Source organism: Capsella rubella, unplaced genomic scaffold (assembly GCF_000375325.1).
Source record: "Capsella rubella cultivar Monte Gargano unplaced genomic scaffold, Caprub1_0 scaffold_4, whole genome shotgun sequence".
In the NCBI taxonomy this organism is placed as follows: Eukaryota; Viridiplantae; Streptophyta; class Magnoliopsida; order Brassicales; family Brassicaceae; genus Capsella; species Capsella rubella.
In genome coordinates, this window is record NW_006238920.1 from 14,432,084 (window position 1) to 14,452,426 (window position 20,343).

At 32.8% G+C, this 20,343-nt stretch overlaps 2 protein-coding genes and 1 long non-coding RNA gene across 3 annotated transcripts; 1 reads left to right on the top strand and 2 right to left on the bottom strand.

The window, feature by feature from the left end:
• Positions 1–1,629: 1,629 nt before the first annotated feature.
• Positions 1,630–3,007, bottom strand: LOC111831134. Its single transcript, XR_002834352.1, has 2 exons — positions 2,124–3,007; positions 1,630–1,938 (listed from the first exon to the last, which is right to left on the bottom strand). It is a non-coding gene; the product is annotated as an uncharacterized LOC111831134 (long non-coding RNA).
• A 9,776-nt stretch (positions 3,008–12,783) lies between these two features.
• On the top strand, positions 12,784–13,612 carry LOC17887926 (auxin-responsive protein SAUR32). Its single transcript, XM_006295186.2, has one exon. It carries the CDS (start codon positions 13,027–13,029, stop codon positions 13,384–13,386), a length of 360 nt encoding a protein of 119 aa, XP_006295248.1. The 5' UTR covers positions 12,784–13,026; the 3' UTR covers positions 13,387–13,612.
• Positions 13,613–14,878: 1,266 nt separating this feature from the next.
• LOC17887822 (CDPK-related kinase 3) lies at positions 14,879–18,953 on the bottom strand. Its single transcript, XM_006293795.2, has 11 exons — positions 18,200–18,953; positions 17,248–17,378; positions 17,009–17,050; positions 16,809–16,917; positions 16,644–16,722; positions 16,261–16,557; positions 16,048–16,157; positions 15,834–15,941; positions 15,678–15,740; positions 15,430–15,597; positions 14,879–15,351 (listed from the first exon to the last, which is right to left on the bottom strand). Exons 1-11 carry the CDS (start codon positions 18,740–18,742, stop codon positions 15,214–15,216), a joined length of 1,788 nt encoding a protein of 595 aa, XP_006293857.1. The 5' UTR covers positions 18,743–18,953; the 3' UTR covers positions 14,879–15,213.
• Positions 18,954–20,343: the final 1,390 nt, after the last annotated feature.

Sequence of the window (20,343 nt, forward strand, 5' to 3'; positions counted from 1 at the left end):
GATGAACTAGATTTTGTTTACCTACCTTTTAGCCCACATATGCTCAATTAGGTTTTGGAATTTGATTAACTGAAGTTGTCTTCTATTTTCATGTAGATCTTGGATTTCACAAGCATAACTCAGTAGATTTTGGATTTCACTAGTCTTCCAAGCCCAACCCGTTCGATTCTGATGATGAATCCGACAACAAACATACCCGCCGCATATGAACACCTTTCTTCTCAACAAAGTCGTCAGAATCGTCAATCCAACCATGCGTTGAAGTGTTGTTTTGTGGACAAGCCTTAGCAAACGTAGCTTCTATGGTCATATAATCGTGGACTTCAGTTATGTGGACTTCAGTTATGTGGATTGCACTTCTTGGATAAAACGAGTTCCAGAGATCAAATGTCATATTTTGGTTGATTTTGAAATCTGTTTTGGATAGTCTATAGCTAGAAATGCATGTGCAGTGTCATAGTTTTCCTTTGATCAATCATACATGTTCATTTGTATTTTTTATGCTTAACCGGTTTTCTTTTTTTGCTTTAGCTCAATTTTAGTTTGTGAAGATTTTTTTTTTTGGTTTGAGGTTTGAAATTATACGACCATTTGTCTCTATTTGTTTTGTGGACTTGATTTGATTCACGTTATATTGATTTTTCCATTGAAGTTGGTCAGAGATACAATAGTTTCATGTTGGATGATAGTAGATGCATAAACCTACGTAGGTTTATTACACTTTTTTTAATTTATTGGTTTGAATCTGTAGAATTTGTGTTTATTGGTGTGACATCAGTTTTATACATAAGTTCCTCTTTGTATGGATGAAGAATTATGAATGTGGTAATGTGGATGCCTAAACGTGCCTCTTTGTATAAACCAGTTTATGGACTTGATTTTATGGATATGGAGAATGAAATACTCTATATTCTTGAGAGCCAGTTGTAAAAAAAACTCATAGATAGACAATGCCTATTTGAATAAACCATTTTACAAACAAATTTGTTTGGTTTATGGTGATTTTTGTGCAAAAAAATGTCGATTATGGTACCGTATAACTGAAGTCCACAACACCAAGTCTTTAGCTTTTTCTCAGGAAAACAAAAAACTTGAATGTTCAAGACAACAAAAGTCAAAAGAAAAAAAAAACACAAACCAAAGTACGACATCCATGTGGACAACGCTTGGTGAATGAGATGTAAGATATCCATGTAGAAAACACTAGCTTGGTGAATGAGCTTAAGAACAACACAAGAACTTTTAAGACAATATTTTCTTCATATCGATTCTGCAATGGACTAGATGCTTTAAATACACAAAACATAGCTAACTCCTAAGAACATGAAACGTCGGCAACGAAACACATTCCCACTACATGTTTGGCCACGTCATCTTCTTCCTCTAGTTTTTGGCCACTAAATGTTGAAACCGATCAGTGAAGCTAGAAGAATCCACAAACCAAGATTAAGGATGCTTTGAATCGTCCCTTGTTGAATGTACACTGAATCTTCCTCAATTGTATGCTCACTGTTCTTATAAACCCAGAAACCTTTGCTTTTATATGACTGAAAACATTACCATTCGAACCAATGGTTCATGTATTCATGAACCAAATTATAAAAACGTGAAAATGGACATGGTAATAGGTATACCAAACAATCTTTCCCCGAACACATGGTCAAGATTAACATATCCATAGATACTTGAACAATCTTTAGTTCACTATACAATATCCATAGATACTTGAACAAATATTGTTTTAAGGAAAAAAACATTAACCATTCAAGGGAATATGAACACATGAAAGCCTTACATTAAAAAACTACAACACAAACATTCTAACTGATGGCCATCCATGATCTTTATCATTAGTTTTCACATCAGCTACATCACATCCACCACATCGTAACCATCGAACTGTTGCCACCGCATCGCACCCACCAAATCACATCACAACTACAACATCCACCACATCGTATCCACCATATCGCATCCACCACATCGTATCCACCGTATCGCATCCACCACATTGTTTCACATTCACCGTATCAAATCCACAGCAAAAAGTTAAAATCTTGTTTAAGAATCCAGAAATCAATGTAGTTTAAGTAAAAAATCCAGAAAATAAAAGAATCTCTTACTCTTGTTTTGAGGTATTAGATTCCGTTTCCCCCAAAGAGAACAAAACGACGTATGGAGAAATTGATTTTACACAAGATTTAATTTGTATCGACTCTCTCAAAAATGATTGAAATTGAACTCTAATGTTTTGATTTTTATGATGCAGGAATCATGACCGTCGCATGTGAAGCCGACCGGCTAAGAAACAGAGGAGATATATATATTTTTTTGGTGGCCAGAGTAGATATTTTTGCTCCAGATAAAAATGGAGAAAATGAAAGAAGAAGATGAAAGAAGAAGATGAAAGATAAACAACTTCAGATCTAGAGAAACAACACATACCTCTCAGTTTTGGTTTGAGAGAGAGAGAGAGGGAGAGAAAAAGGTAGAGGGTGAAAGAGAAAAAGCGAGACAGTGAGAGAGAGAGAAAAAGAAAATGACTCTAATTGTTCATTTCTCATATTAATCTTAGGATTATTCCTAGCCACAAGATTCTCAAATATTTAGTTACTAACGTATGGTTGAAAGTTAAAGCTTTATAATTGTTTCTGATAAGCTTTCAAAAACTTAACTAAGGTTGTTTTTGTCAGAAATTAATATGTACAGTACAAAAGAGAGCAAAAAACGGTGCCACAAACCCAAAGGGTGTTAAACTGAAACGAAAGATACATAAACGGTGTCTCTATGTAACTTTCTCTAATTATAATACTGTAGTTGTATTACTTAATGATTGCTAAATATATATCCATACTTAAGCCAATTTGGAGTAGTATGCCTTCTGTTCTAGGTAACAGTTATAGCTCTCTTTCAAAAAAAAAAAAAAAAAGATCAATACAACAACAAATACTACACTCAGATTTATTGCTAAAGGTATCGGTATCAACTATCAAGATCGAAACTCCCTGCGGATAAACAAAGGAATCGTTATGTGTAGATCTTGACCCGTAAACTCGTGTGACATAATAAAACATTTTCGTTGTATTATGCGTATAATTGGATACACTACAAACTCGAGTGGAACAAGTCATAAAACTTAGTCGGCATTGTATGTATATATACTAGGGTAAGTAAAAACAAACGTATACTTACACACGTACAATATGATATGTGTAAGCGTGGTGTGGATAGATTGAGAGAGCGGGTTAAAAAGAAAACAAAGAGTGATGGAGATATATCGAAGAAATGGTTAAAAATACAGTGAATAAAAGTTTTTGACAAGTAAGGGTCTCATCATCAATAGACATTCGAGAAAGGGTCTTTATGTTCATTACCTTGAGATCCGCACTTTTTTTTACATATACACTTTCATCTTTTCATTGGAACTTTTGTTTTTATATGTTTTTCCTTTTTGTTACATTCTCATTCTCATAATAAACATGCACGGTTCATATATATGTTTACTGAACATTTTCTTTTATTTACAGTCTTTTCATCACCATAACCCAGCTGTAGAATAGTGGAGTCATCAATCATAATTATATTAGAGAAGTTGAAAAAGCTTTGTTGGGAATTCGGAATCTGATATTATGATCAATGAATTGAATTGGGGCAGAGAGAATACGAACAAAGAAAGAGGGGGGAGCATTAAATGCTCTTCTTGTCTTCTCTCTTTCCCTAATTTCAATGCTACCCCCTCCCTCGGGGATCCTCTAGCTATTTAGAAATGCTAATTGCTTTTTGGTCAATTAGGTTTGGTGTTTAGTCCTTGAATACATCACATGCGTACAATACATAAAAGAAACGGTCGCGAAAAAACAATTTAAACAAAAGTCGTCGTAGTGCTTATACATTAGTCAAAGAATTGACATAAACACTTTTACTTTTCGGGAATTATTATATAATTATTTAAGAGTATGCAAATTGAATGATTTATGTAAATCTATTACGTTGCAGATCAAAATTTAAGTATTCGTAGATTGTAAACAAAAGAAAAAGTTATACAATACCAATGAAATAAAGAAATTATTAAAATTGGACTATTAATGTATATGTTTACAGCAGAAAGTTCTGAGGATTTACAATTTACGAGTGTAAATTGAATAGAGTACTGGACCAGAAAAAAGTGTTTGGTTGACCGGTCTTTTTAGTTTATTTCTATGTGGAGAAATAAACATTTATTCCTTTTAGGTTAAAAAATAAACCTAACAACAGAATATATAAAGAAGAAATATGACTTATTACTGATCAGAACTTAAAATATATATTACTCCACTAGTAGAGATTAATTAGATTTGAAGGCCGATTTGTGTTTTTTTATACTATTACGTTTCATAAAGGAATGTAAGAATGGACAACGTGGGTTCGGATATGCAGGGATTTGACATTTTTTACGTCGTCCTCGTCTCTCTCTCTCGCTCTCTCTCGGACACAACACAAAACACAACTCTCGAAGACTGTCAACAAAAAACGTTGAAATCTGGAGCCAGAATCGTCTTCTCCATTTGTCATTCTCATCCACAGTTTCTACTTATTTTCTTATCTACGTGGACATTAAAAAAAAATTCATTAGATTTCTTCTTCTTTGGACACTAGTAAACCTAAACAAAAATGTTGCAGCACTTGTCGCGGGCACTCTCTACTGCTAGCTTTCAATTCTGGAATCATTTATAAATTTATTTAAGAGAAATAATATCTCTATGTTTTTTATTTATTTTCTAGTGGTGGTTGTGTACCATATTCCATATATATATATATATGCATTTTACAAAATATAAATAAAGATAACGACATATCAAAAATGTGAATGCACCCACACAACACAAACACATCGTTCCATATACATGTTTCCATACACTAACGAAGATTCTTTTGTTTCGGTAATCTAATTAGGGTTTCTCACTCATATAAGTATATACATTATCCCAGCTGGCTGAGTGATGAATTAGCTTTAATTTGAAAACGTGAATTACTAAAGCAAAATTTTAAATAAACAAAACAAAAGTTGGTACTAATTAGTTGACTTAAAAGGGAGTCACATAACTTTATTTCAAAAGCGATTCATAGAAAAGTGAGTTTGCATACTCCTTTTCTCTTCCCCGTTTTTAGCGTTACAAAGTTTATATTATGTTCATACAGTACTAATGTACTATATACAACTAGTCTACTGTATAAACAACTAAAAAGTAGACTAGTTGTATATAGTACTGTATGAACATAACATATATACGTACGTACTAAAACATATTTTCTGATAACGGGAAAAGGAAAGATAGATTACAGAGAGAAAAAGAAAAGATCTGAGCTTAATAATTGCGTAAGAGAGAACAATTAAAACTGCCAGTTTCATTAAAAGGTGACACTTTTGCGTGAAAACAATGCACACACAGATTTAAAAAATCTCTCTCAAAATAAGAGAGTATTAATTACTTTGTTGATTTGATTTACATAAGTATATATTATTGCTTTTCCTTTTTTCCTCGTTTGACCGGAAACGTTTAATTTAACCGTTATAGAATGACTTCATCATCTCCGTTACATTCTTCTCACCCGTTTTTTTTTCCTCTTTTTTTCTCCGAATATACGAAAATATAATTACGTAAAACTTTATGACCCGAGTCAAAGATTAAATAAGTTCCTTCACTTGGTACATTTTGAAGCCAAAAAAGAAAGAGAAAAAAAAGTCAATAGGAAAGGGTATGAAAAAGGTAGAGACTTTGACTTAAAAAACCAAAAAGAAAGATAAAAGAGTCGCCGAGGGACATGGGCCAACGTTTGGAGGAGTTTAGACAACCCATGTTTACCATTTCCACCACCCCTATCTCCGACTTCAAACTTACGATGAATCAAAAAACTTAATTAATCAATGGATATTAAAAAAAAAACATACATGGCTGATATAACCTCGAGTTGTCGATAAAAACGTATTTAACATAAATAACTCGTAAAATGATTACGTTAAGTTTGTAAGAAAATAATATTATAGTCTAAGATGGTGGTATATGACTATATTCTTGTTTTTTTGGTATATGATTATTTACGAATTCGTCTTATTACTTTAAAAAGTGAACAGATGATCCCTTTGTATATACCAAATTCATGCATTAGGATACATACAAGTAAAACAAAAGGGTTTATGATACAATTTGAAATGAAACGGACGATTTCAATAAAAGCTAAAGCAGAGTAAAACAAAAATACTAAAAAAAAAAAAAAAAAAAGGGGTGAGAGACAATAAATGGAGAATGCTAAAAAATATTGGGCAGATCAATATAACTCAACCACTCCTCTGACTAACTTTTATAGTCACTCACTCCTTTTCGATTCCCTTTTCCCATTTCTCTCAGATTTACGTTTTATTTCTCGGATTTCTTTTAGTTAAAATATTATTTGTAGTATTTACAATTTTGTGATTTGTAGCCTTTTGTACTTTTCCTACTTGTTCATTTCTCTTTTCACCTCGGGCTCGCTCTTACGCGGTTCCTCAAGTTTCATTTCATCATTAGTTTATATTCTGGATGACCCCATAGACATAGAGCTCAATATATTAATTTGTTTGGGTATAATATAGTTGTGGACAAATCAATTAGGGATAGTGTTGGCTTCTCCATTTTTGCAAGCGATAATACAAATTCGAGGCTGTAAAATGTTGGTTGGAGTAAGATAAAAGTTAATAGTAAAAAAACTATACTCGCTTATCTCCTATTGGAATGAAATTAATTGGTTGAAAAATGGTTTTGTCAAACATTTTTATCCTATAATATATAGTTTCACTACTTCTTTCTGTTTTGACATAGATATAAAAGTATTAATAGTCGTCTTCCGTTTCTAAAAATAAATAAATTCTTCAATCAAATAAATAATTAATCATGATCAACTTTTCAATTTTAGATCCGCGTTAATAGCATATATTCCGTACATTTTGTCGTTATATGTACCGTTTGTTACGCCGACATAATTTTAAACTAAATTAACAAATTTGGACCTATTTCTAGGAATGCATAAAGTTGGTTTTTGTACTGAATCAGGTTGAAAAAAATGTTATTATGAAAAAAAAAAAGAAAACAAGAAATTTGACATATGAATAGGATCCATATTACAAAATATTGAACATGACCGTAATTTAATTGGTTTTGCTACAGCTAAACCGTACCCCAATATATATAACATTTAGCTAGCCATCTAAAATTTTCTAAACTAAAGAAGAAGTATAATTACGTAAGTAAGTAGATAAAGAACGTTGGAAGTAGGCTGAAAATAGAATTAGTAGAGGGGATGGGAAGTTAGATTTTATTTTTGCTTGAACAAGTAATAACATAGTAAATGGGAATCCAGTGACATGTCTCAAAAAGTAAATCCAATGTTTGTTTGTTTTTATTTTTTTACTGCAAGAGTCTTGAAACTTGAAAAGCCATACACACACACACATACACATACTTGTGTAATTATTTATGTATTTGCAAGAGAGAGCGCGTGGGACCAGAGACACCCATGTTTCTTGTCTTGTACTATTAGCTTTCTTTGGCTCTCTCTCCACTACTCTCAATTTTCTTCATAAAAACCCCCCCACTCTTATTTATTTCCTCTCATTCTCTCTTCCATCATCACCACTCACTTATCCTTCCCCTCTCCATCTCTCTCTGCTTCTCCCTTGATCTTAGCCGGGTCTCGTGGGGGACTAAAACACAGAGAGCGAGAGAGATATATATATAAAGATATATAATCACCCACAAACCCTAGCTAGGTACTATATTCAAAGAAGGGGCTTTCTCTTTTGAGGGGAATGTTGTCTGGCTCGAGGACTCTGGCTCGCTCTTTTCATGTTTTGGATCTTCTTCGATCTAATCTTTGAACTGAACCTCCAGATTTCAGATCTGATCTGATTAGGGTTTTAGTGTCGTCGGACCAGGCTTCATTCCCCCCAATTGTTGCTCCATGATTATAATTACTACTTCCTCCTGCTTGCTTCTCAATTTAGGGTTTTCAGATCCCTTTATTTGAACCCATGTTCAAAGGTTTGATCTTTCTACCTTCCTTTCTCGGATTCACTTCCATGCGTTATTTCTTGTTTGCATGAAAAAAAGTTAAATGGGTCTTTTGGACCGGAGAAAAAGAAAAAGAAAAAAGATTTTCAGGTTTTTGCAGATTGGTGTAATGATGAAAGAATCTGACTTTCTTTCTCCTCTTGGAATCTGAAAAGTTTCATCATTACAACCTTTTTCTGCATGTGTTTATATATTTTTTCAAGGCTGCTATGATTTTGCTATGATTGTTTCTTTCTTTTTTTTGTCAGGAAGAATTAAGTTATAAGGTTGGATCTTCATGGTCATGAATGATGATGACGATGATAGTTTTAGTTTCAGATCTCTCTGTCTCTTCATTATTAGCTTACTATAGATCTACTAGATTTGAGTCTTGAACTATTTATGACACAACTAGGGTTTTCCAGATTCTTGTTAATTATATAACTTCTGAAATTGATTAAGAAGCTACATATTACCTAAGATTTTGATACAATATTGCATTTCTTTTCTTATATGTAAGGGAAACTTCTGCAGTTGCTTTTGCATGGGTAGGTCAAGAGCTTGAATTTGGACTTCTTAAATTTCCTCGCATTCTAAAAATGTATTTAATGAGTGAGCTAATACTAATAGAATATGATCTATATATCGTTATATGACTTAATTTTATATTGTATGGTATATAAATTTTCGTAGAGTAGTGGACAAATCCTTAACTATATATATGCATCTTTAGATATTTCGCTTGTGTGATGAAAAATCTCCAAACTAGCTAGGTAGAGTTATATTCTTGAAATCATCTTATCCAATTACTCAATGTACGATGAACCGCCTTCCAGATATTTTCTAAACAGAAGAAGTCAACCATGAACAACTTAACCGAGAGATGAAATAAGTAAGTTGTATGTTACAATTATCACCCATTAAAAAACTAAACAAAATGTGAAATTGGGAATGATACAAATACAGTTTCTCCTACTTCGACTATTCTTTGTTAAATTTAAGTTTCTGTTGTTGTTTTTTCTGCGTTTTGATTTATATTCTGAATATGAGAAACAGTTTACTAATTTAAATCTAAGGAACAAAACAAAATCTCTATAAAGATGAATAGTAGTAAATTTGAATGAGAAAAGAGACTAATTTAGAGTGTTGAAGTCGTCGGAGAAATAGAGAGACCGTCGTCGTCTTTAATAAAACAAGAAGTAAATAAATTATATATTACAAGAATTGAATAAGTGGACAAAAAATCTTACTGATAAAAAGTGTGATGCTTTTTGGGTTGTCCTAAAGTTTTCAGTGATTTACACAAGTTCCATGGCTCATCGGATTTATCTTTTTTTTTTTTTTTACTTTTAACCAAAATGACTTTGACCGACCTCACGGCTATGATTATTATGTCAATTCAATTTTTTTTGGTTTTCAGTTAATTTTAGACTATAGTGTATGAATATATGTCGAATTGTCAACTATCAAGCAGGTGGCTTTCTCCTCAATTTTACCACAGGTTGTTTTCTTTAAACATTTGAAATAAATTAAATATTCGTAAAATTTTGTAAGAAATTGATTATATATACATTGACAAAAATAAAATAAAATACAGACTTGTTTTAAATGTTTAATTTCCGCCGTTTTGAAACTTTTAATGATTCTCCATGTGGATACGTTTTAAGTGTAACTATTTCACAATCTAACATAGTTTTTGATTCCTTTTACAATATACGCTCATTTGTTCCCCATATCTTAAATCTTTTTGATATTTTTTCTATTGGCCTATTTAAGGAAAACAATAAAATATATTGATGACAAATAGATTTTTATTGGGCCTAGACAGGCAGTCCTATTGACTTATCTAACGAGGATTAATTAACAGAGGCCCATTATTGTTTCCATATTTCGTTATACTCAGAACTTTTGTTTTTTTCTGGGTCATACGTAATTATATTGATGAACTTAATACATTGAAATACCCATTTGACCCATTCGTACTAGGTAGTGTCTCATGCATGGAAAAGTTTATCAAAAGAAATAAAAAATTATACTGGGTGACAAAATAGTATATAAATGGTAGTTTTGATTTGGTAATATTGCATGATTAAGAGACAAATTGTCTGTAGAAATATGTGAAATTAAATCATGAATTGACTAATAATGAATGAGCGTACATCGATGGGGGAATGAGTAGAGAATATTTTTCTTTTAGGATCGATAAGGAGAAACTCATAGAGGTAAATATATAAGTCCGCTGCTTTTTTGCAGGCGCATAAATCAAAATACGAGTATGTATAATAAATAAAGGGATGATAAAATATAAATAACAATCCAAAAGGACCAAGGTCGAGAGAGACCCACACCGTCCCACAAAGTTGACATTTCTTGAATATCGTTGTCTCATTTTTCACACAAAGTGACTTATAGAGTTAGTGTGCTCTGCTTTATCTTATCTCTATAATACATATATGCATACATACATAAACGGATCAACTCTCATTTTCTTCTTTCCTTTTTTATCGTAATTTTAAAAGGGATCTAACATATTGATTTTTATCTTCTTGTTCTAGATACTGATAGAGTGACATGTGCCTCTCTTTTCTTCTTCTTCTTCTTTTTTCCAATGTCAAGTTACATAACATAATAAGTATTCGCTACCATGTCACTATACCACCAACTTGGACAGCCTCATTTTTTATTCAACTCGTCAAGAAATTGATAACCATTTGTTTTTTTCTTAAAGATATATATGTTTACTCTCTCTATGTGTACGAATTCATAGCTGTGGTACCATATATTGAGCATATTATAAATATTAGGATATAATATTCTTTCCCCCAAAATCTAGTTCTTGTCAATTTTTGTGTGTTTTATGGCACCAAAAGTTTAAGGCATTTCCATTAGTTACTACTGCCTCATGTATGGATTATTAAGTCAACATGAAATAAAAGGCTCATCGAAGGTGCCAATATCTATCTTAAAAAATATTAAATTCAAAAATCCATCGAGAAAGCATCTATGTTTAGATCGAAATAAAACCGGCCGGTTTATGCTTAAACACCCGTTGACCCAGTCGACCGAATCATGCTGATGTTCAGTGCTATTTTTAATTAATATCGAATGAATTTTAAATATAAAGATAGTTTAAATACCGAAAACCAAAAAAAAAAAGAAAAAAGAAAAAGAAATTGTTTTATACGTGGACATGTTCATCGAATTGTCCCCGACTTTGGATCATGACTTATCTATCTAGTTTAAGTACATATATTTGTATGTTTTACATTTTGATTTTCATAACATTAATATGTATGTACATGAGCAGGCTGATCATAGATAAATAGATATTGTATAGTATAGAAGCGATGTCTTGGTTTTTAGAAAGAAATAAAAGTATAGACATACATCATTACCTTCAATCTTGATCATGTGACGACACTGATTCTGTTTCTTTATAACTAACAATACCTAAGCCGCTCCAATAATATAAAATCAATAGATACACGTATTTAGTTATTTACATTTAAAATAAAATAAAAAACGAAAGCAGTCGAGTGATTATAATTGTGACAAGCATTTATTAATGTAACTTGTCTTTGCCGTCTCGATTCCATATGTCAAGCTCCTAAATTTGGTTCTGAGTCGAAGACAAACAAAAAGAAAAAGAAATTTGGTTCTGAGTCTGCCATTTCGATTCCATATCGAACTTTTTTTACTTCTTGTATGACGAATAGTTAAATTAAATCCACCCAAATTCTGTAACTTTTTTTATTTTAAATACAGTATATGAGAATAGTCAATTTTAAAATTTTCCTTTTCATACTTTGATCACACTTTTAAGTTTTAACGTTCTTAATTAATTAATGATGATCTATTTTTCGCCACTACAAAGATGCTTTTTGGTTCTAGGTAAAACAGTAATTTGTCGACTAATTTGACTAATTTACTCGTTTAGTTCTTAATTAGAATTCAACCTTTTTTTCTTGTGTCACCAACCCAATATTATTAACTTCTGGCCATCATTACTCGTTAATCCTCAGTTGACTACATTAATTTTCTCAAAAAAAAATTGTGTTATTATTTCAGTCACAAAAAAAAAATTACAGCTTTATATTTGGAATACTGTTAATAGTTATTTTTAGGAAGTATGTGTGACAAATGTAAAACATACCCCCTAAGTTTTTTAATAGATGATCTTTTGGATTTATTTTATTTTTTCTAAATTAATTAGATTTTTATTGGTTTCAACATTTTATATTCTACATATTGTTTTTTATAAAAGTAAGTAAAAATTAAATAATTTATTATTTGTGTTCAATTTGCTCAAAAAAATTATCTCGAGGGAGTATAATTTTATGAAAGATATAGGTTTTCTTAATTAGAAAAAAGTCTCACACTTCACATACTTTAGTATAATGTGTTACTGTATACATACATTTGTAATATTATAAAAGGTGCCACTCGATGGAGTTTCTCTTCAAATATTATATATTATAGTTAATTGCGTTGATTTTTTCTTACTTATTGCTATTTTTTCGTCACAACATAATTATTGCTAATTATATCTTACTTAAAAATAACCCATTGGTTACATTTTTTTATTGAAGCAAATGACAACCAGATAGGAAATTTTTAAATACCACCATTGTAATTATTATGAGAAGTTGAATAAGAAAATAGGAGCGTCTCATGATGGACTTTTTTTTTTAATACTAATGTATTATATCTCTTTATAAACAAAACTCCCTCTTCTGATTTCTCTCATTCATCTGATCTCCACACAAAAAAAAAAAAAAATGAAAAATTTGACTAACTCTCTCGAACTCACATCTTTAACACTTGAAGACCCATGGCCTGCTTCCTAGCCTTGATTTCATCGAGAAAACCAACAAAAACACAAGAAAGCTAGAATCTAATCTTTTTTTTCTTCTTCTTCTTGATTTCTTCAGATTTTTCGTGAAAAAAAGGTTCTAAAAAAATCATGGGTACGGGAGAAAAAACCTTGAAGAGCTTCCAGTTACATCGCAAACAGACAGTGAAAGCCAAAGATGTTCCAAAAGGTTGCTTAGCGATAAAAGTGGGATCTCAAGGAGAAGAGCAACAGAGATTCATCGTTCCTGTTTCGTATTTTAACCATCCATTGTTCATGCAGCTCCTGAAAGAAGCAGAAGACGAGTATGGATTCGATCAAAAGGGCACCATCACAATTCCTTGCCACGTGGAGGAGTTTCGTTACGTTCAAGCTTTGATTGATGGAGAGAGATCGGTTTATAATGGTAATAACAACCATTATGGCGGCCGTGACCAGTATCATCATCTTGTTGGATGTTTCAGAGCTTGATGAATGATGAATGATATATGATGATGATGATGATAAATTGATGCGTTCAAAGTTTAATATATTTTCTAATGGTTAATCTTGTGGAGTTGTGGAGCCAAAACTGGCCTAACCCATGAAGGAAGTGAATCTTCTTAGTTTTATCGATTTGTAGTTGTATCTTTTCTTTTCTTTTTCCTGTAATTTCATGGAGTTTCAAAAAAAAAAAAAAAGTTATTTGTTTCTGATATTAATTTATTTTATTGCTTTAGCCCATTTTTTGAATGATTGTAGATAAGCACGACGACGATGATCACAAAGAAGCGAAGAAGATGACACATTTAGGAAATTTGCATTTGTTAGACACGTATCTATTAATCGAAAAAAGAACAGAAAAACCATAATATTCCATTTCAAAAAAAATCTATAAGGAAAATACTCTAAAATATCACAAAATGTTTAGGGTCATGAATCTTCTCGTGCCAAGTATTTTTTTGGGAATTTTATAGGCACTGTTTGAAACTGAAAAGCATTAATGTTGTATTCGTTTTTTGAAACAATGTTGTGATATTGGAAAATTTTCTTTTTCTCTTTTTTTTTTCTGTGATTAGATAAAGACCAAAAAAAAAAAGGAAAAAGAAAGGAGAGATTCTCTCAAATTAATAGTATGAAGTAAAAAATATTTCATACAATATTACCTTACAATGTAACGGCTGGTCTTGTGAAGCATTAAATTTCTCATTTGACTATAAAATCGTCTTTTAAACAGCCCTCCTATGGCAGAGATCTAAGCACGTATCTCAGCATTAAAAATCAAATAGATGAAAAGGAGAAGAGAGATAATAGAAACGTTTCTCGTATGAGAAGTTTTCAGATATCCATCAGATACGCTTAGGATATGTGTCATCGCATCTTCCAAATGTTACTTAGAAGGTTTGGTCATGCATTCAGAGTTTTTACTCGTTACTCTCATGTTTTACACATAAAGATCTTTATATACGTTACGTATAAACAAATATATATATATATATACTAAAGTTTTGTAAAGAAGTGCCAGTATATGTATGTAGTATCCATGTTTTCCGTAGACTAAATGGGTACGATCGAACCCACTCATCTCACTATCATTATCATTTGTAATAAATGGTTATGATTCGATTGTCGGCACCAATTTGAGTAACATAAAGCAAAGGCTTAGCTTCTTTTGTGCTATCACTAATTGTTCTTTTGTAACTTTTCATTCCTATTTTTTTTTTAATTTTATTTTTGGTGATTAGGACAGCCTTTGCTTCTTTTTTTTTTTTTTTTTTTTTTTTTTTTTTTTTTTTTTTTTCTTTTTCTCCTTCTTTACCTTTTCTTTTAACCCTTCCAATTAGCCTCACTTTGAACAGACTAATATTTTTATTTATTTAGTAGTAGTAGTAGTTGGCCTTTACAAAGTATAATCCTTTTTTTCTTTTTTTTCAACTTGATGATGATGTAATTTGCTTAAAGAAAAAAATACTGTGAAAAATGGTAAAAGCAATTGACATTATATATTTTCCAGATGAATATTGCATGTAACCATAGATGTTCGTTCATATAATATACTTGCAAATAAATAATAGAAAAATAATGACTGAAGTCCATCTACCTTATGCACATTTTTTTTTTTCATTTTGGTCTTTTCTGTACCTTAAAAATCTTGAATCTCTATAATATGATAAGAAAAGAAAGAAAAAAACAAACGGACGAAAATACCCCTCCCTCACGTCACTCAGAAGTCTATTTTTTTTTTAAAAAACTCTGTTCTGAGGAAGACAAAAAAAGATATATTTTTTAAAAAAAACCTAAAAAATAAGAGAAGGAGGACTAGCGAGGTCTTGCGTGAGCAGCACGAAGAGTAACTCCGTGCAAGAACTTAGTGAACCCTACGTAACTCAGCTTCCCGTCACTGCTTCTTACCCATTCTCTCAAGTGCCCATACGCAGACGCACCCACATTCAACTCCTGTTCCATAACCGATCAGTTTTAAAATTTCGAAACCAAAACCTGTTGTATGAATGAGGAGGGAACTACCATACATACCCTGGCTAGTTCTTCGATTGTGATCACTCGGTTTCCCTCCGTTTCAAAATGCTGGAAACCCGCTGTTGCAATCTCTTCCCAAGCTTCAACAGCTTCTAGCTGATGGATGCTAATCGCTGCTGCACAAAACTCTTCAAAATACATCTTCCTATACGCTAGAGATTCCATCTGCCCATAACAGATGATCATTAGTAACCAAAAGACTCTTTTCGTTTTTATTATCGTAAACAACTATTCTCAGTTCTCACCGTGTGTAGAATTTCCGGAACCCTTGACTCTCTCATAGCGTCTGTTGCGTTTTGCATAAGCGCCTGCGGAGGTTTGAGCTTATTATTAATGCTGTTCATGTTATATAGAAAACTCAAGTCATCGGATGAGACCAAAGGCCTTCTTCCTTCACTTACCATCTTGAAGTTTTCGAGGGAGACACTTCCATCTTTGTTTGGTCCCAAGAGCATGAACTGTGCTCTAAGATAGACAAGCTCGTTCTCAGTCAATGCTTTCGCTAGCGCCTGCATTCGATTATTCAACTTATGACTGCTTCAATGTACTAAATGAAACTTTTAGTAATATATACTTTGGGAACTTTCTACAATTGTGCAAAAAGAAAGGGGATACCTTTAGAGCAGCACGTCTAAGAGGTGTGGCGTGCAAGTAGGCTTTGACCAACTTATAGATCAGAATATCTAAAGGAATCACACGACTATCATCCCGTAACCATGGGTGAGCTGAAAATAAGACATAAAACACATAAGTTTTGTAATGTTCATAAATATATGAACTCCAAGTTGCAGTTCACTGTAACAACTACAAGTGAAAAGAAAAACTCACTCAATGCTTGAACTGCGGACATTCGTTTCCTATAGTCTTTGTTGAGAAGTCGTTTCACAAAGTCTTTCCCTTCTGATGAACAAGAAGGCCAAGGTACGTCATCATAGTTCGGTTCGGTTCTTAGCACAGTGCGAAAGATTCCAGATTCTGTCCGCGCCCAGAATGGCCGGCTTCCACATAAGAGTATATATGTTATAACTCCAATACTCCATATATCAGCCTCAAGACTATATGATCTGTGTAGAACTTCTGGCGCAACATAATAAGCACTTCCAACAATATCATTCAGCCTTTCATCTGTATAGAATAGTTACACAAAATTCCACGATTAGGTAGCCACAAGGGAAGTATAGAGAGAATGCCTGAAGTATGACAATTCTTACCAGGTCTGATGAAGTCTGAGAGACCAAAATCAATAAGCTTCAAGTCTGCCTCTTCACGGCTAGATGTAAATAGAAAATTCTGTTGAACAAGGTAATAGGAGTATTTAGTAAAATGATGTGTACTACCTACTGGAGGTAGATAGGGAAATCTTAAGAAAAGCAAACCTCTGGCTTTAAGTCACGGTGAACAACTCCTTGGAGATGACAAAATGAAACAACAGTTAGAATTTGTACGACAATAGCCTTTGCGTCATCCTCTGGGTATTTTCCACCCCTAAGTCACGAAAATACAATGTTTGAGCATATATATGACTAAGTTCTCAGCATTCAATTTGGGAACATAGGCAGAGAAACACTAGACGTACCTTGCTAAAATTCTGTCCAAAAGTTCTCCACCTTCACACAACCTGGTCATGCAAGCAGAACCAAACATCGAATAAGTAATTGGTTACGAGGTGTATCCAGTTACAAAGATATATTCCAAAAACCGCAGTGCAGACTTGTAGCAATGTGATATGTATGTTTATAAAAAGTAAGTAACAGCTAAAACCCTGACGAAGAAATCACATACAAAAATCTAATATAAATAGGAAACAAGACATACTCCATGACTATGTATACGTTATTGGCGTCCTCACATGCATCATAGTATCTGATTAGATGTTTGTGACCAGATAATGATTTCAGTAACTTCACCTCTCTGCGAACATCTTCAATTGCAATTGCTGTTGTCATCTGCCAAACAAAGAAAGATAATTCAGTCAACAAATCAGTTTTGCTTGTTTGATCAACGAGAAGGATATCACAAAGTGTCACCAAAATGTGTCGGACGAACCTCATTACAAAGATAAGCAAACAGGTAAAGAGACAAATTCATGAGCATTATACTTGAAACATTATGTCCTAATGCAGACAAAAGGAATGTCAGGTTATGGTCTCCCCACCACGCAGCCAGACAGAGACTTCTCTGTCTGCGCTTTCCAAATCATCCTTTTACCAAAGATGGAACAGACAACAAATATCACATGGAAGACCATAACATTCATCCAAATCAACAGCTAAGTAATCAAAACCTAACCCAACTGCGACGACAACAAGCTTCACTACTAGAATCAATAAAATGCTTAAAGAAGACAAGCTCATAAAACATTAGTACATGGAACTACACTTAATTTATTTTTTATGGCCATCCTGTCCTAATGCAGACAAATCAGCAAAAGTTCACATTTTGGTCTACTCGACTCGCACTGCCAGACAAAAGAATTTTCCTCTCAAAAGAGACAACACTGTTTCTCTCAAGAGAATCTGCTGGAAGAAAAAGACAATTCACTGTCCCACAGCCATTATCCAAACCCAAGAATCTTACTTTGAAAAACGAAACAATGCAAGCATTACTCATTGTAGGATTCAAAACCCTCCAATAGATTCTTGTTCAGCGCTAAACAAATCACACTAAATGCTAAAATTCTACTCAAATTCTCATAATAGACCTTAACATAACACCAATGCCGTAATTCCAAAATCAAAACTGGTTATAAAGATTGAGAATTTTAAACCTTAGCCTTGGAAATAATCTTGACAGCAATAGGATGATCCTTAATGTCTCCCTTCTTCCCACGACCAGAACAAGTATGACCAAAGTGCCCTCGACCCACTTCTTTCCCCAATTCATACTTAGCCCCAAAATTCTTGCCATAACCAAAGCTCTTATCAAGAGACTGCTCCGGCTCAGTTCCTCTCTCCTCAGGGATCGGACCTTCCTTAGGCTTCACTCCAAGCCTTTTGATCAACGAAGCCTTAATGTGTTTAGCCGGAGAAGGCGGCGGGAAAGGTCGTCGGAAAAACCTCCTGGGAGTGGAGGTTCTCGCCGGGGAAGGAGAGACGCCAGAAGGAAGAGGACTGGCTGATCCGTGAGGGAAAGGACTAGGCCAAGGACTCGGATTCGAAGACCTAGCAGGAGTGTTCTTAGCTCGCCCGTAATTAACCGGAGTTAAAGGCTGAATCTGATTCCCATCACCGGAGACAACATAAGTAGTCGTATTAGCTTCTTCTTCACCATTCTGCTTACTCTGATTAACCTTCCCGTAACATTGCCCCATCTCCACCACACAGACAGATATCAAAAATTGTACAAGCAAAGAATCACAATTGAAGCAACATAGAGCGAGTAACGGATCCGATCAAAAGGAGGAGAGATCTAAATGGGAGGAAAACGATAAACGAAAGGAATGAGAGAAGAAGAAGAAGAAGAAGCAGAAGCAAAGAGACAGAGACGACAAACAAAGGTAAGAAGAAGTGTTAAAAGAGACAAAAGAGAAACCAAAGTGACAGAGAGAACAGGAACGGAACGGAACTGGGACGGTGGTGTTTTTTTACGTAGTAGAATGCTTAACAGCCGTCGGATCAAAATCTGAGATGTTGAGAATGGAAGGTGGAGATCTCGATGCTACGAACCAATTAACTCGTTCTAAGCTATTCAACAACTACCTTCCGCTACTCGGGTCCTAATTATTATTACTTCATTTTGATTAATTAATTATTTTGTTTTTGTCTTTGTGTTTTGTGAATTGGTTTATGCAGTGAGAGGTTGGGAGATTGGATATAGAGTCTGCATTCTATAAACTTTAACTTTTTTTTTAAAAAAATTAGTTTTATAAAACAAAATATAGTTTTGGCGCGTAATTAAGTAACCGTTTTAAACAGTAAACAGAACCGTCTCTAAAGATTTTTAGATCGGAAACAAAAAAAATTTAAGACCTACTGAAAAAGAAAAAAAAAACATCTAAAAATGAAATATGCAGATAATTGGACTAGAATCCAACATCTATCACACTTACATAATGGTCATTACCGTATATTACAATTTTTTTCTAAAATAAAAGTGGTGATTGAATTTATATATATTTTGAAGGTCACAACTCACTAGTACAAGTTCTTAGACGGCTTTGACCGTAATATAGTATGTACTGATGAATTTATTAACTCTGAATATATCACAGTTTGCCGTTTTAACTTGTAATCTAGTTTATCTGTTTAGTATATAACTTAATTTGGACTGGATTTTGATATAAATAAAAATAATTTATTCTAGCATTTGGCAATTATACAAATGTTAAAGATAGTATACATTGGAAATTTGGAATAATATATAGATATGTAAAGACTATTAAATTTAGTTATTTTGACTACCAACTTATGAGTTTGAAAAAATAAACTTTTTGTTTGTCCTTATGTCTTTTTCTTTTCTTATTAGCATATGATAGTACGAGTTCTTTTCTCTTTTAATTGTTTTGTCTTTACTTACTTTTATGGGTTACTTTTTCTGTTTTCTAATCTTTTTCCTAATCTTTTAATTTGTAAGAAGTTTTTAAACATAATTAAAATAAACAAAACAGAGTTTATAGAGAAGAGTGGATTGATCAGTGATACGTGGATTAAAATTATTGGATGTAACGAAGTTTTTTATACAGACGATTCTCACACAAACGTGATATGATTAGAAAGTTTGGAAAAGAAAAAATATGGAGTTCATAATCCTACGTGGCAATATCTCAACCATAGAGTCGAATTTAAAAACGCTTATAAATGTTATTTATTAAAGATTTTAAAGTTTAACGACATTGCGTGATTACAACTTTTTCGGATTTGGAAACAATCTTTATCTTTAGTACATTCTTCTAAAATTATTATTTTCAAAATA

Bases quoted from the DNA above. Each gene is read 5' to 3' on its own strand.
- LOC17887926 (XM_006295186.2), top strand. From the start codon at position 13,027: ATGGGTACGGGAGAAAAAACCTTGAAGAGCTTCCAGTTACATCGCAAA.
- LOC17887822 (XM_006293795.2), bottom strand. From the start codon at position 18,742: ATGGGGCAATGTTACGGGAAGGTTAATCAGAGTAAGCAGAATGGTGAA. The intron at 16,558-16,643 runs GTAAGAATTGTC...TATTCTATACAG, and splicing joins CTCAGACTTCATCAGACCTG to ATGAAAGGCTGAATGATATT. The intron at 15,741-15,833 runs GTAAGTGAAGGA...AAACCTCCGCAG, and splicing joins CCCTCGAAAACTTCAAGATG to GCGCTTATGCAAAACGCAAC.